Consider the following 17981-nt stretch of genomic DNA (forward strand, 5'->3'; position numbering starts at 1 on the left):
GATCCTGGATTTTTTTTTTTAGCCTTGATTCATATTCTTTAACATTGTGAGATAGCACCAGTTTTGCAATTTGTGCATATAACTCCACAAAAAATGATCACAACCCTTGGGGGAAAAAAACTCACTTCACATGTCATTGCTAATAAGAGTCTTTAATAATGATAAAAGTGATGTTAAATATTCATTTATCCATTTCATTTGTCATTTCTTAATACCTTTGTATTGTGCTCTGCATGTGAAACTAGAATTGAATATATTTTAGGGTGCCTGCAAGAATTTGTTGGATGTACATCATTTCCTACGGAAAAAATTGCTTTGGATTTCGTACATTTCAGTTTTTGTCTGGCCTTATGAAACAGGTGAATGAAAACCGAGTTACGGTACCACTGTAAAATCTGTTAGACGAGTATGTATTGAAAAGGCTTGTGTTCTAAATTGGTGAATGAATTGCTAACGTTCTACTCATTAACACCAACAGGACCAAATTAGTGGTGAAAATCTCAGCGTTCCTCAGAAATTCCTCTGCTGCATAATAAAGCTCAGTCAGTGTCTCTGCTGACTTCAGCTGCACCTCATCATTCTTGTTATCGTTTCCAGCGTCACATCGCCTTAATCACATGGAATTCATTTGGCGAGGAAGCCGGCAACTTAATGAACGTAAGTGAATTAGCAAGTATACCGTCTCAAAGTGTCTAATTGCATTCTTGACTCCGAATTAGCACGGTGCGCTATTAGCGTCATCGGTCGTAGGGAGAGTACTCACCATGAAAGCAAATGGCTATTCAGGTCATCACACGGCTTGTCAGCTGCCATACCTTGAATCAATTACTGAAGCGACGCCCACAAACCCAGATCCTATTTCTTTGTGTCACGCTTGATAACATCTTTTTACATTGTCTGTCTTGCAGTGCTGAAGCGGCATCTCACTTTGTTTCGTGGATCTTAAATGTGCTGTCCTTTTCACATTTTGTGGGCAAAAGCTTTAAGGACAATTGCATAAACATTGGAGTCCAATACAAGAGCTGCATTTCAGTTACACCGGACTGTACATTTACATACATTTAATTTAAATAACGGTGTGACTTTCATGTGAATGGCAGATTCTGGCAGTACCCCCATAAAATTTTCTGATAGCAGGATACGGTAATATCCTATGTTTGGCAGTTTCATAAAAACTAATTCTAATATTATATTGTCATGTTTTTGTTGAGATGTTTACCCCTGAATTTCATTATAAAATTCGACACTGTTCTGTTATTGTTATTCTGGTCAACACAACATTAGCATTAAAAGAGGAGTTCAGGACATTCAGAGAGATGTCATCCTATTAAAAATACATAATCATCCTGAAATATTAACAAAAAAATACATTTTATACAGACAGCTAGGAGACCAGGGTTCAATTCCACCCTCGGCCATCTCTGTGTGGAGTTTGCATGTTCTCCTCGTGCATGCGTGGGTTTTCTCCGGGTACTCCGGTTTCCTTCCACATTCCAAAAACATGCTAGGTTAATTGGCCACTCCAAATTGTCCGTATGAATGTGAGTGTGAATGGTTGTTTGTCTATGTGTGCCCTTTGATTGGCTGGCGACCAGTCCAGGGTGTACCCCGCCTCTCGCCCCAAGACAGCTGGGATAGGCTCCAGCACTCCCGCGACCCTCGTGAGGAAAAAGTGGTAGAAAATGAATGAATGAATGAACATTTTATACAGCATTACACGGCAAACAGGTTTGACTATATGATTGATATTATTCCCCCACATAACAAAGTAAAGGGATGTAGTTAAATGCCAAGGCGTTCATATTATACATTTTAAAAATAATGTCAGTCAGTGATTATAGCCACTTCCATCCCACTGCAATTGTAAACCTCTCAAATCTCTCTGAATGCTTTGTTCCACAGAATAGAACAAGCCTGATAGTCCTCCATCAGTGCTTGAAATAACTCGCCTTTTGATATATGCACCATAGCCTTTCCCCACACCTGCTTAAATATGCTACTGCTCAACATTTTTCATAGAATAACGATCAATAGGCGTCATCACAGGGGAGCTCTGTGGCCTGGTACACTTTCTTCTGGGCACAGGGGCTACTGTTGTGTTATTATGCTAGATGAAAATGCATAATCTTCTCTTCTGACAACACAGGCTCACACGGTCCCCCGGTGAGCAGGTTTGATATGTACATCAAATCCTGGCTGTCAACAAAAATAAAAGCGTCTCACAAAATAACTCGACAAAAGAGGAGGGAAAAAGTTGCACGGGGGGGTGTTGGTATAAGAACACGACAGACAAACAAAGAGCTCCACTGGTGTCTTTCTTATAAATGGGAATGGAGACAAAATGCTTGGATTAGGATGGACGTAAAAATGAAAAATAGTGCTGGCATCCAATGTAGGGATTTTCCGTACGAGTCAATACTATATACAGGATATATATATATATATATATATATATATATATATAAGTCCTGTTTATCTAGTGGTTGAGCACACTGTGACTTAGCTGCGGACACTGTGGTCTTATACTCCATAGTCTCCAACTTGCTGAAGTGGTCTGTTTCCCTGCTGACCTCAGTCTCCTCTTGGATAAAACGACAGACATGCTAGGAACTAAATATAGGAAACGCTCTTCTTCATTGTTGTTTAGCATGTTTATTTCAATGCAGAGTGGTTTTCTTTTCATTTTTTTTCATTTTTCATTACCACAGCCCCAAATTATGACTTCATCATCATGGAGTTGGTACTGTGCAGTTGAAAAACAACCATGCTCCATTTACAGTGTGTCCACTATTGCGGACCTACCCAAAACTATCATCTTGTATTTTTCCACTATACTGTGGCTTGCTTTTCAGTTTAATTTTACACAATCTGACTGTTTTGTGATTGGCCGACTTTTCATTTCCTGTTCATGCAGTCACTGGTAGGGTTGAGTAACAGGTGCCAGCTAATGTTGCTATGTAGATGTCCATGTGTAAATCGCCCTGACATGATTTATTAACTTTGCTTAAATATGTTATATATTGATTTTCATTATTTTCTGAATTGTTCGAATTTTGAAAGTGAACGGTAAATTTACAAAAATTACATTTATAGTGTAGTTCGTTGCGGCTGCCATGACAAAGTAGCTCTTGCAATTAAGCCATGTTTGGCTTAATGGCGTCAAGAGTGACGCCATCAGGGTACTATCACTCAGGTAAACAATAATAGCGGTGGATGAGACAGAGCATTTCACGGTGTTTTATACCTATATTTTATAGTTTTATATGTTGATAATTCTCAACGAGGAATACAAATTTGGAGATTAAATGCACATGCACATTAAGACATTGAGATGAAGATTGCTCGCCTTCAAAGCACAGAGCGTCAGAAGTGTCTGGAGTTGCTTATGCCTCCATTATGCCTGTTTGATTGTATACTGATTTGTATATTGATAAATGTTTGACACGTATAATGATTTGCAGCCATGTTGCTATAGTTGAATCATATTGAAAACATGTAAGCGCACATCATTGCTCTCCTGTGACAACTTTTACATAGTGGTTGTTTGAGAAAGTTAGAGAGACATCGCGGGTAGGTTGAGCCAAGATAACCAAGCTATCCTGGCTTAATCATTTATCCTAGTTTCCATGCAAAGGCCCCAGGTCGGAGCCACACTCAATTGCTGCCCATTTTACAAAAAGAGAAAAAAACCCCAACATATATTTCTTGAAGGGGACTAATTATGCTTTTTTCCACTTTTCTGAGCTATAAATGTAGTTATACAATGTTGTATTCTCGTGTTAGGTGTAGATTCTGGAAGATCTAGAAAGTTTTCTGTGCGGGTTACTGTGTGTAGCTGCTCTATAGGAGTCCACAAGTCAATACTAATGGTTGTAAAATAAGCATAATAAGTCCACTTCAACTATTGGTTGCTACAGAGGTCCGCTTTTTAAATGTCTCCATCACATGTGTCGTATATCTTTTTCCAGTCTTCACTGAATACAGTTAGGTAGAAAGGGCACAATAAGATGAGGTTTCTCCATCTCTTTCCAGAAAGGAGTACAACGTTGTCAGCTTGGCTGAGTACCACGATGAATTGTGACATTTAACCGCCAGTCTGCCAGAAGGCAAGTACAATAGCGACAGTCTTGTCCATGGACGTCTATTATTCCAGAAGTATTGAACAATCTTTTTACTTGGAGGAGAAAGTGGAAGGTTTTGAAACAAATACAACAATTTCAGCCTTATGTTAATTTTAAATGTCACGATCTGAGTGGAGTTGTCGAATGCTTGACCCTCAGTATGCAGCGACGCGCAGCAATGTGCAAATAAAATTCTCTTATTAAGCACGCGCAGGTACGCACAGGTGTGCAAAAACCAAGAACTAAAAAATAAGAGCGCAGGACAGGAAATTATACTCCTTGAGTCCAATTAGCCAGTGATGTCGAGATTTCTAGCAGATTTATAGATTTGTAGTTGTTGGCTATCTTTAGGAATGCCTACGTCCATCTACAGATTTTCAATTAGGTGGCAGTTTTGAGACTTCTGATTTCTAATTGTTTTCTGAACATTATTGGTGATTTGGATTTTTCTTTTGGATATTTTTCCAAATAAGACATACTAGTAGTATAGTTATAATATAATAGTCATACAGTTATCCCTTCTTTATTGCGGTTAATTGGTTCTAGACACGACCGTGATGAGTGAATTTCTGCAAAGTAGAATCCTGTTTATGACATTCTAAATATCATTTTTAACATTAATGTTATTATGTAGACATGAAATAACATTCCTATAGTCACCTATACACCTGTATTATCCACTATAGTAAACAAACTGAAATAAAATAAGACATAATGAAGACACGTCACACGTTAGCATTCCCTGGTTGTTTTTTTTTTTTTATTACTTCTTGTTGTGGTTGCTATTGTGACATTACTGACACTTTGACCAGTGTAGAATACTACATATACTATACTATATAGTCTATACTATATCTACTATATATATCTACTACTCTACTATATACATATTTTTTCTGAATGTCTAATATTTGTATTTTCCTTCACTTAGTAATTTTTATGCTTAAAATGCATCTTTTTGGACTAATAATAGGCTTTAATCAAGCATGAAACACAGATGATTTATTATTTAATATATTTTCAGAGAGTGAAGCTGCGAAATTGTAAGTATTATGTGGCGAGGGGTTACTTACTTCTTTTGTTTGTTTGTTAATGTTTCCTTACAGCAATTGCCAGTGGCTCTATCACCATAATAAACGGCAGAGGTAAGGGCTCCCCTTTTCCACATCCTTTTTTAAAATGTATGGTCTTTGAGATATTAGAGTTTGTCATAACTTCTGCATAAAGCAATTTTATCCATTTATTAACATTTTCTCCAAAGCCATAGCGTGTAAGGATGTCAAATAAATAGTCTACTCTATTCTATCAAAGGCTTTTTCAGCACCTAATGGCAGTAATGCTGTATCTGCTGCTTCATTTTCCTCTTATGATAAATTTAGCACTCTCCTCACATTCGGAACCCCTTAAATAAAATCACTTTGATCGCCATCAACAATATTGGGAATTTTCTTAACTCTACTTAGTAAAGTTTTTGTATCTATCCCTTGTCACTTGGCATAGACTGACGCCCAATTCGGTCAATACAGCATTTGGTTACTACTCTTAAATGCATCATTTTTACTAAGCCTGAAGGCCCTGTGGGAGTCACCTTTCCTTGAAGGTGGCCCTCAGTTTATCTGTGTTGTTTTTTTGGCTCAGTTGAAAGTTGGAGGAGGACTGATTCGCAGACTGTTAAATGGCCAGAAAGCTTATTGCAATGAGTGACAGGCCATGCCCTTCTCAGGTTTGAGAGTGAGAGGAATAATTGAGCCAGTTTGTGTATGTATATGTACTGTATGTGTGTATGAACTGTATCACTACGCTGATAACACAATGTCACGCCACAGCTTGGAGGTGGTAATTATCAGATGATCAAATCCTTATCTCCTTAATTGGGCACATCTCCAATAACCATTTTGCTGATTTTCATTGACAACAGTGCACAATACAGCTAAAGAAAATGTGGAGTCCTTTCAGGCTCATATATATGCAACAGTACTTAATTATTAATGCAGGTGTGGGGATCACTTCTGCCTAGAGAGGGAGAGTTTACACATTGTTTAAAAAGTCATCTGTTTCGCTCTGTTTACTCAATATCCTCCCCAAACTTTCATCTCCACCAGAGCCTTATCCCACCATTTTACTCTTCAGTAGGACCTTTGAACCTGCTGCATGATGAAATGGACACACATACTTGATGGCTAATGACTGACCAGTGCCGACAGGGTTGCCTCTTTCTTTTCATTCACTGCACAGGAGGTATTCAGTCCCCCCCCCCCACCCCACACACACACAAACACAAACATACATATCCATACATACATGCAGGCTGGTCTGTCCAAGCCAGGCTGGGGTCAGTTCAGCGTGACTCAGTCAAGTCAGTTCACCTCCGTTTGAATGGCCTGATATTGTTTCACCAGCAGGATCCTCTTACTGCCAACAACAAAGAGAGGCCAGCGTTCCCTTCTTACACACACACACACACACACGCACACACGCACACGTAGGGGAACAGTCTGGGTCTGCAGCCCGGGAGCAGCAGTCATATTTCGTCCAGCTTGGAAGCTGAGTTCTATGTTGACTTGAAGTCAAACAATTAGTTACTTTTCTCTTTGGTGGTTTTAATTGGGTGTCTCCTTTTGGAAATTGCCAATTAATTTCCATTGTATTTTTTTTTTCAACTCAATCACCGGCAGCTCTATCACCCCTTGATGTTCCAGCACAGGTAGGAGTAAGCTGTTTATTGTAACTTCATATAAACATTTGGTCCCCATATCACAGGATGTACGTTTCTTCTGTATTGTGACATGATAACAGGAGCCTTTGTAGTGTTAGAGTCAACCATATCCTCAAAGAATCACTCTGAATGTCCTCTCTTGTGGATTAAATGTAATCTCTGCCACTTTGTCCTCTATTTTAAAACAACTAATTAGTCTTAGTAGGCTATAGAGGCCATCTCTTCATGTTAAATTCACCTATCAGTTTAACATTTCATCTACACAAGCATCTCAGGTCTACAAATGAAAGGTTCTCCATACAGGACTATAGAGATATCCGAGAGGGATAAATCAACAAAATAGAAGGCTGTAAGGAGACTTTCCCTACCAGCCTGCAATATTTAAGTGGCTTTTGAAGGAAGGCAGCTAAATGTCAAAGCAGCACATGGAAATGTTCACATATACAATGTGTAGTGGCGTAGCACTCCTCTCTCATAAAGTGCTGCGTACCATATTACTGTGAAACAAATTCATCATCTCAGAGGATCTTGGAGGTGAAGATGCTGGACGTGGTGGTCCTGGGCTAGTGTGGTTACACGTGGTCTGTTGTTGTTAGACCACATTTTATGGAAGAGTAGTTAGGGCCCTTTGATGAACAGAATAATGAAATATACTGTTAAATTGACATAATGTGAAATGCTTTCATTTTTTAGGAGAATGCACATTACAATTACCTTACAATTTATTTAATACAATTAATTTAAATTTTGCAACAATGTGTGCAGAGGCTGACATCCTATTAGAAAAGTTAATGTTTCTGAAATATTGAGCAAAGTTGTCCAATGATGTACTGCATCAACAAATATAAGGATTTTTGCATTTAATTAACAGATATTTTATCCACTAACCCCAAAATCACACACTGCATGGTAGTAAAAAGTATATAAGGTAAAACTGTAAAACAACCTTTTGAAAAAGAATGGGGAAAAAATTTGGGAACCCCCTCCCCAAAATAAAACAGATTTTATGAACATTCAATTCACAGGCAACAGCTTATGTGAGCATTGCTACAGTTAGCATGCCTATCGCACACTCCGTGAAAAGTGTGGCATCTATCTCTGGCATTATGGTGTGTTATAAAAATGCACACTTTTGGTTGGCCTTTTATTGTGACCAGCCTAAAGCACACCTGTGCAGCAATCATGCTGTTTCATCAGCATCTTGCTATGCCACACCTGTGAGGTGGCAAATAAGTAGAATCATGTGACTGTAATGTTAGCACTTTAGCTTGCATAGCTATGCCAGTGTGACTGAAGTTTGTGTCCTAATGTTTGTGTTCTGCCCCACTGCGTAATGTGTCGTTGTATTGAATATTGCATACATTTTCAATAAAATAATCACAAAAATAAAATAAAATAGCAAACATGTAACAAAAATTTCGAAAAACTGTGATCAATTTGTGACGTCACTTCCTTCGTGGACTGAAAGAAGCTCTGCAGCAATCAAATATTTTTTGAAATATTTTGTCGCTTTTCCTGTTCACAGATCTTGACTATAATTATGGATCTGTTTATTGACGCCACTAGCTTGTTTCTTTTTACCATCTAGTCTGCGTGAGGAAATACATTGTAAGAGCTAACAATTGCTAACAAGACTAGAAGATTAATTGTTGCTAACGACTGATCTTCATATATGTTGATTAACAACCTTAGTAATGCCTTGAAAAAGGGCTTCTGGCCCTGCAACTACAGAGGAGAAGGACATAGGAGAAAGCCAGGAACCATGTACACTACAGAAGATAATTGTGATGTTGAATGATGCAACAAAGATGTTAAACAGCGAAATAAGTAAACGGCATGGAAGGTTTAAAGAAAACAAATGATGAAAAGGATCACTGTATCGCAAATGTGTGCAGAGTTGTAGTCAAAGAGTGTGGATGTGGATGTCAACAACATGGAATAACAGCACAACACATGTTACCATGATAAAGTTCAACAGAAAAAACAAGGTGGTAGTGCAAAGGCAGAGAGGTAAGCTGAAAGAAACAGTCTACATCAATGAGCTTCTGACAAAACGGAATACTGACATCGCCAAGAAGGCACGCAATAAATTCAAGGCACTTGGGAGCACCAACTCCTAATCCACATCAAGTTAAATGGAGGACCAGAGGAGGCCAAAGTACTTGTTTACATTACATTACTACAAGGAAATTAAAGACATAACCCGCAAAGACTTGATGCAGCTTTGAATACAACATCCAATGTTGCATTGTTTTTTTATGCTTTAATAATTTAATAATTAAAATGTATTCCCGTTTATTATTAACAATTTACTTCCAATTTACATTTTTTTTACATTTTATTTTAATTCCCTTAATACTACACAAGGTTTATAGTGTCATTTTAACTTATATTTTCTTCTAACTGATTTTTAACACCATCCTTTTGCACAAGATATGGACAAAATATGAAAATGACATATGGTGGAAAGTAAAATATTGTGTGTACAAGTAAAAGTTGTGGTGTGAATGATTTATCATTATAGCTAAGGTGCAACCAGTCCAGACTGTACCTCGCCTCGCACTCAGTCAGCTGGGATAGGCTCCAGCATACTTCCGCTTCCATAATGAGGGCAAGCGGTGTGGAGAATAAATGGATGGAGTCATGGGGAAGCGGTAGCGTTAAAGTGGACCTACATATTAAGCTCATTTTTCGACCATTTGTATTGAGTTGTGGACTCCTACAGAGCAGCTACACACAATAACCCACACAGAAAGCTTTTTAGAGTTTGTAGAATCTGCACCTATTCTATCTGTATTTCCGAGGATTTGTGCTTCCTGCCAAAATGATCCCGCCTCCGGGCACGCCGACTCTGCTGTGATTGGTCACACTTCCAAAAAACTTCCTGACTATTGCAAATAACACTTTCTAATATAGTGAGTATAGGAGTTGATGAATAAAGTCTTTGGAGAGCTAATTGGAAAGTGTTCAGGAGTTACGAGCAGCGCTGTTTATGGCTACAGCAACAGTTTGGCTGATATTTCACATTCATGTTCACAAAAACAGAGCTTGCGGAAGGGTGGGGGAAGCAGAGCTTCGCCCATAAGGAAACCCAATGCTCTGTGACGTCACAACGGTTGCAACGGCCTCTGAAACTGAGCGTTTTTAGCCATTCCAAACTTCTTTCAGGGCTCACTTCCAAATGCGCAAAACTCATTATCTGGAACGTTGCTATAGTTTAACACGAGAATACAACATTCTAGCTACATTTATAAGTCAAAATAGTGCTTCTTCCTACTCCTTTTCAGAAGTGTTGAATTGTTCAAATGTAAACATGTGTTGTTCCTTGTTACGCATGTCTGAAACAAACAATCATATCATCATATAAATATCATATCATAATATACCTAGTCTATTTTCAGTCTACTTCTATCTATTCTGCCATTGCACATGCTGGACAAGTGAGTGTCTCTCCACGTGCTCTGCGCTTCCTCCCTCCATCACTGCTTCCCTCAGGGCTCCTCCTCACCCACCCCGGCTCCTCCATCTGTTTCAATTAGGCAGAGTGTGGAGTGGAGCAACAAAGTCGATCATACATGCACAGGGACGCAGGTGTACCTACAGTAATGTCCAACAGCTCCAACAAAATAAGAGCCGCTGTGTATATGTTTGTGTCTCCCGTGCTGTCAGCTCTGTGAGTGTAAGGACAAGGCAGATGCCACAAGTGTGTGAGATAGCAAAGATAATTTGGGCACACAGTGACAGGCAGTCGGCAACAATCTGAATATGTGAAACTCTTGTGTGCTTTATCCACTGCCTTGTTTGCGTAATATTAAGACACATTGGACTCTGAATCCTTCAACAGTCTGTTGTAGCTAGTCCGCTCATTGCATTTAGTAGTGAATGTCTTGCCCTGAGCTTTAGTCTGTTGTGCTATTACTGCCAATTAGAGTGCACCCCAGCAAGAGCACAACCAAATCCACTCTTTACCTGTTAGTCCACCTTGGTTTTAACCATTATTTGGTACATTGTACCGGAAAGTCTGTAAAAATGCAGCATAAAAAATAAATATGGTTGGAATCCAATAGTTGGACATTGCTTTTGTGGTCAGTGTATCTTTAATCAGTTCTATTCATTTCAGATTCATTGGTCAATTACCGTATTTTCCGGATAAGTCGCAAAAAAAGGAAAAAAAAAAGATGAATGTCCATCCATCCACTTTCTATGCCGCATATCCACACTAGGGTTGTGGTTATGCTGGAGCCTATCCCAGCTGACTGGGCGAGAGGCAGGGTACACCCTGGACTATTCACATTCAAATTCATACCTATAGACAATTTAAAGTCACCAGTTAACCGAACATGCATGTTTTTGGAATGTGGGAGGAAGCCGGAGTACCAGGAGAAAACCCACCCCTGCACGGGGAGAACATGCAAACTCCACACAGAGATGTCCAAGCGGAGATTTGAACCCAGTTCTTCCTAATTTCCTGACTGTGTGGCATACATGCTAACCACTCGGTCACTGTTTGTAAGGACTATAATCCTTTATCCGACAATAATGTCAAGTCACAAGAAAGGGTTTAGCATAAAAAATAATACACCGTATTACGCACAGTATAATCCACATTTCTGAGTCTCTGTCACCATTTTTTCAAAGTGAGCGAAAACAGTCCAAATACCAGAAATTAAAAACATTGCATTTATTGCAAATGGTGTTTGGTGTGTTGCTAAAAGCAATAGTTGGAAAGTGTAGTGGAAAACAAATTGTGACGCTGTACCCTCATTTTGTTGCACCTTCCTCCTCCTCTGCATCGCTAACAAGATTTAGGAAATATGCAAACACGACTTATGTACCAGCATTCACAAGATGTTTTTTATTTACTTAAATTAAAATTTATCTCCATCTGGATGCTGCCTGTGTATGTTTGCAATCATTAAGTATGGTCAACAAAACTAGAAACACTTGTTTCTTTCCATTTTTCATGGGTTGAACTCAAAGATCTAAAACTTTTATACATGCCTATTTTTCTCCACTTGTGTTCTGTATGAAGTTGTTTTAGTGAGCACTTCTCCTTTGCCGAGATAACCCATCCGTGTTTGAGTGGACTTTTATTGTTGCCATCCTATGCAATAATAGCATGTTGATATGTCGCATGTGTGACGCGGATGGAAGGTTCTCCATAAATACGACATAACAAAATCCTTGTTGGGCTGCACTGTGGATGAGTGGTTAGCATGGTTGCCACACAGGCAGGACATTGGGAAGACTTGGCTTTTAATCTCTGTTGGGCGGTTGCAGAAAGAGTTTGCATGTTTTCCGCGTGTGTAAAGCCAAAAAGAAGGAGAAGTGCATGGGTTTTCTCTTCATATTCCGAAAACATGCTGGGTTAATTGGCGACTTCAAAATGTCCATAGGTATGAATGTGAGTGTGAATGGTTGTTTGTCTATATGTCCCCTGTGATTGGCTGGCGACCAGTCCAGGGTGTACCCCGCCTCTTGCCCGAAGACAGCTGGGATAGGCTCCAGCATACCCTCTCGACCTTAATAAGTATATGTGGTGTAGAAAATGAATGGCCGTCAAGCTACCTGCCTCTCTTGCGTTCCTATAAAGGAACAAGCAGACATATCTCTAGCTTGGCTGCAAGCAGTCCTGGAGGTGACAAACAATGTTGCACAACCAAAGGGATCAGTTTGACCCACCACCACCACAGCAAAACAGCTGACCTCTTAATTTGTGATCTGGCCTCATGAGTGGCAGACAGGAGGCCTTCCAGGAATGAGTGTTGGTAGAAGTGGAAGCAATAGAACAGATGCAGAAGCCTCTTTGACACAGGGAGCAGCACTAATGACATTCTCCCTCAAGCACAGAGGATGAAGAATAAGGAGCACTAATGACTTTTTTTTTTACTTCTGTAGCGACTAGCAAGCTTGCTGACAGCTTGTTAAATATCACAGTGGAGGCAACTGGAATAAACTGCATTTACTGCACAATTAATGGCTACTCTGCATTTTACATGCTATATGATAACTATGCGCAAATGTTCTAGAGGATTTATGACGACCCAGTAACATTTAGCAGTCTAATACCTGTTTAGTTTTGGAGTTTCTAAAACAGTTTTGAGACCCCTGCCCTAAAGGCTCTCTTGTGGACACAAATATAAAAAAATGTAAAAAGTGAAATTTTTCCAAGAGATCTGAGAATTTTTGCAAAAACTTGCAAAAGTTATTAGCTGAAACTATGCAAAGCAACAAGATGCATTTTTCAATCATAGCTTTCCTCCACATAGGGAAAATCGGATGGAAATGAATAATTTAATTTCCATTTCTTACATCTTCTGCATCTCTTACTGGACAATTGCAGAGGTGTATAAAGTGATACTGCAACTATAGGTACATGTTTAAAAAATCCTTGGTTATTTAACTAGTTTTTTTTTAAATAAATCTTAGATAGTATTGCTGAAAACCCATCTCTTTCACTACTGGTACTCAAAACATGCAAATTAAATTCAAGTTTGCGTCAAAAATAGTTTCACAAAAATAAAGTCAAACAAATCAACCCGCTTTAAAGTAATTTAATAATTACCTATTGACTAACAGAGGCCCTGGCCATTAGCACTCATCATAAATAAGTGAAAAAAAAAATTACAGATAACATCGGTATTCAGTAGGTATCTGCTGATCTCACTCACGGATGATCGGTATTGGAATCGTTAGTATAAAACCCTGATCGGATTTGATTACTCATCCTGTCCAGGAAAGCAGACTTTTTGTTTGGCTGTTAAATTACTGTGTTCTGTAAGATGCAAAAGCAGATGTCTTTTCAAGCTACATTTTGCGACTTCACCAACTCATATTTGTCACTGTTAATGGCGGCAGGTGGAGTAATTTATATTACCATGTCATGCTTTGGAGAATCCCTCAATAATTATGGAAATAATCTTGGCCCAGGGTGGGTTACAGCTGTAAAGATAATATTATACAGTATATAGACAAAATGGAACATGCATTTTGTGAGCCATTGAGGTTTTATTTTAAATGTTTTTCCCCTGAAGTTGTACGACTTTTGTATTTGATCAAAAAAGCTTATTTCCTAAGGAGTTGCACCACACTGATTGTCCCTGTGGAGATACGTATATGTTTATAAAATAAATGTAATGTTCATATAGATGTGCTGGAGGTGTAACAAACAGGCTTATGGTTGATGAAGGCCAAGCTGCATTTTTCTATAGCTAATCATTTTTGCAGCACGACCACGGCCAACTGTGTAATCATTTGGAAAGCAAGAATGGCAGCTGCCTCAGGGAGGGATCCATAACAGCATCTACAGGAAGACATTGTTGATATCAAAACAAGGTGGATAGGCGTGAATGGCGGAATTCCAATGATATGAAGGCTATAGGTGTATAAAAAAACATTTTGGAGCTCATCCACACTGAGAGGTGCCACAGTCATGATGATCTCTGCCACAGAGACCCCATCCTAGCACATGTTTTTGATTTGTTGCTACTGTTAATAGTTTAGGGCAATGTAATGTTTCAGGATTATTTTGTGCAACCACTTACAGCAGGGGTCTCAAACTCAATTTACCTGGGGGCCACTGGAGCTAGGGTCTGGGCAAGGCTGGGCCGCATCAGGTTTCCCCCCCCAAAAAAAAAACGCATTTATTAAAAACAGAAAAATATACAAACTTTTTCAGTGCTTTGGTTCCGATTTTCTACAATAAAAGCTCTGATAAAACATTCCACTGTTGTCAAATATCTTAATTTTTATTTTTCTGCACAAAATAAGATGAAAAATAAATAAACAAATCAAGAATAAAGAAAATCAATCAATCAGTAATAAATAAATAAATATAATAATAATAATAAAACGGCAAATAATAATAACTTAAGAAACCACATATAGTTGGTGGGTAGACAAATTATTTTTTTCAGATTAAAATTAACAAAGCATTATTAGAGCCCTGTAGACATGACAAAACACGACTATAGTCACATTTATACTTTTTTTTATTTACAACATATTGCGCAACTGCAGGGTCTTGAGACACATGCTAACTCGCAAACCAGAGAGCTAGCGACCTAAACGGTAGGCTTCAAGTTATTTCCTTTAAACTAAATAGCCAAAAACTTACCACTTCCACACGGATAGGGAGGATAACTATTAACAGTTTTTTAACCTTTAACATGAACATTAATCAAACGTAATAATTTTTTTCTCGGTACATGATACCATACAGCATCCATATCAAACTAAAATTTAACTTTCATATCAAGGCGGGGGCCTCAAACTAGTGTCCTGCGGGCCACATTTGGCCTGCAGAGAATTACTTAGAATTACTTATTATTATTATTATTATTATTCAACAACAACAACAAAAATTCAGTGCACTCTTATATGGAATGTTAAAATGTTCCTTATACCATCACCTGCAGAGTTAAACAAGGCTGGGACAGTTTCTCCCTAGAACAGATTGAATTTGCATCAGTTCCTTAGGAAAAAAAATACAGGTAATTCTCTGTGTGGTGGGTAAAATTTGGGGGTTTCATTTCAGGTGTTTAGTTAATGATGAGAAATTGTATTGATAAAACTGAAAATTTGATTACTTTTACATATGAGGTTTCATTAAAAGGAATTCCCAGAGGATAGTAAGGGAATTCCTTTCCATAAACAGTGGAAAATGGGCTTTATACTTTCAGACCAAGATGCTTCCTGTTGTGAGGCGGTAGCACCACCAAACAAGCCATTGCCACAGATTCCAGGGCATAATGATAGTTTTTGTAGAAACCTTCCGTAAGTCTTACCTTTTGCAGTGATGTTTACTAGAAATTGCTATTTTTTTCTTGTTTTGGCAAAAGGTAGCCATGAATGTCATATCAGAATCTCTCAGCTGTGCTCTCAAGTGCTGAATGCCTCCTCTCCTTTGCTTTAACTCCCTGCAGCTGATGCAGCCATCACTGTAATGATAATGTTGACTTCGCCACTGGCTTTGATTCACTTCACCTGTTTACTGTCATTTTTTTTCTTTTTCTATCTCTCTTTTACTGTTTGTATTATCCCATTATCCTCAGTTATTGACCCTATGTTTAGATAATATACTCAAGCAGACTATTGCGCATTTTTCTTCCTCCGGCAAAGCACCCCTCTGATAGCCACCACGGACAGCGTCTACTGTTGTTTCACTTGTTGTGGTGCTACTGGTGATTGCATGTTGTGATCAATATTTCAAATGCATACATGATGAATAGTTTCAGTCATGGTCGATTGCATTGTGTTACATGGTGATCAATACAACAAGCAGTTTAATACAAGTATTGGATTATATTCTAATGTAATTTCAGTGCATTCATTACATTTACATAGACACTATTTTTGTTTGTCAAATAACATGCACTTGTTATAAATGTTCCACATCTTTGTATCATTATGATGACATACCCCCCCAGGTTGCAAGTCCAAGTTGTTCGGGCGGCGGAGAGGGAGGCTTCACGAAGCATGCATTTAAAATCTTGTGTCGCTCAATTATAACCAGTGAGATACCCGGATGGCAGCCAAGGTTATCAGTGGGCTGATTGAGGGCCAACTCTCAGTCGCGACCTGCTGTTTAGATGCAAGAACTCATTAGCATCCACGTGGTTGGCCTTGCACATGCAAGACACACAGTTGGACATTGATTGAAAATGCGCAAATTAAATGCTGCTGAGATATTGAACATGTTCTCTCTCTCTCTGCAACCTATTGTCCTCACTCCCAGTATATTCCCTAGTACCACAATGGCCTGCCGAGTATGATCATGAGGTGTTGAGTGAGGGTCTGTTCAGCAAAGACTGTTGTGAAGCCAAATTTGACAGTTGACAGTAGCTATTTTGTGTTGTAAAAAACTGTTGGGTTATTTTGCTCATTTCAAGGAGTATATCTCTAATTTCAATTGGAACTTAAGGACGTATGTGCTTGGGTCCACTTCACAGCTAAATTCACTACAACTCATTAGGGGCAACTCTTCCCATTTTCATGGGCAGACGTCAGTGAGCTTGCAATTTGCATGCATGCAGGAAAGACGCACCGCTTACTCACACAAAATAAACATGGTGCTAACACGTTCAAATCGTCCACAAAACAGTGCAGCAGAGCGAGAAGCACTGGTGTACCCTGGCATGCCCATATAAGGAAGTCTGTGACATCACAGGGAGCCAGTGCTCTGAAACACTCTGAAACTGAGCGTTCAGCAAACCTCATTATCTGAAACTTTGGCTTGTTTAACACGAGCATACAACATTCTAACATTTATAGTTCAGAAAAGTGGGAAAAGCATAATATTTCCCTAAGCCATAAAAATAGCCACAAGCTGATAGAAGTGCATGATGAACTTGGCATGGATTTATTGCATGCACACTCAACAGCAAGGAGGAAGTGTAAAAGCATGGATTAGTGTAACTTGCAGAAGTTACACTCATTGTATGGACAGTTCAACACTCTCTGTCTATGTACAGTAATTCTTTTCTAAAAGCCGTTTCTAACCCAGCATGCAGAATGTCACTGCCCTCTATAGCCTGCTCTTTAAACAGCAGCTGAGAACTACACAATAAAGTACACCAGTCACTACAGTAACATTACTGACACCTAGTGACCAGGGTAGAATACAGCATGTCAACATCTTCAAACATGTCTTTTAAATGCCTTAGATTTGTATGGTCATTCATTTAGCCATTTGGGTGCTTGAAAATGCTTAAGCCAAGAATATGTAGTATTTGCATAAATATGCATATGTTTGTCAAATAATACACCGGTTTTGAACAACAAAACAGCAATAACAGCTTTTCAGTATGTGGAATCAAACTATGGAATGGATTGAGTAAGGACCTCAAGCAATGCACAACGATGAGCCAATTCAAGAAACAATACAAGCAGTTGATGTTTGCTAAAGGAGTCTTGAACCAGTCATGATGTGCTATATATATCACTATATTGACAGTTACTATGGTAACCATTATGTCATTGTATGGTCATATCACCTGGTACTTCGGTATGAGGTGCATTATTAAAAAAAAAACCTTAAACTGTATTATGGAAAGCAGGAAGTGAACAAATGTAACAGTTACTGATTGTAAAAGTACCAGATGGACATGTGGAACTGTGAACTGATTATGGGATGCACTCAATTG

At 38.7% G+C, this 17981-nt stretch overlaps 1 protein-coding gene across 2 annotated transcripts in view; it reads left to right on the top strand.

Annotated features, from left to right (window-relative positions):
• shank3a (SH3 and multiple ankyrin repeat domains 3a) overlaps positions 1–17981 on the top strand; it is a 237474-nt gene that overhangs the window by 7627 nt on the left and 211866 nt on the right. Inside the window, exon 1 of one of the 2 annotated variants that reach the window (XM_078790463.1) lies at positions 6579–6825. The exons of the other annotated variant lie outside the window; for it this stretch is intronic. Coding sequence (XP_078646589.1) covers positions 6812–6825 — 14 coding nt within the window. The 5' untranslated portion in view covers positions 6579–6811. Of the gene's footprint in view, positions 1–6578; positions 6826–17981 lie in introns of those variants that run through there. 2 annotated transcript variants of the gene reach the window in all.

The sequence above is a fragment of the Doryrhamphus excisus genome, linkage group LG1 (assembly GCF_037039965.1).
Source record: "Doryrhamphus excisus strain RoL-2023G ecotype Guam linkage group LG1, RoL_Dexc_Guam_v1.1, whole genome shotgun sequence".
Taxonomy (NCBI): Eukaryota; Metazoa; Chordata; class Actinopteri; order Syngnathiformes; family Syngnathidae; genus Doryrhamphus; species Doryrhamphus excisus.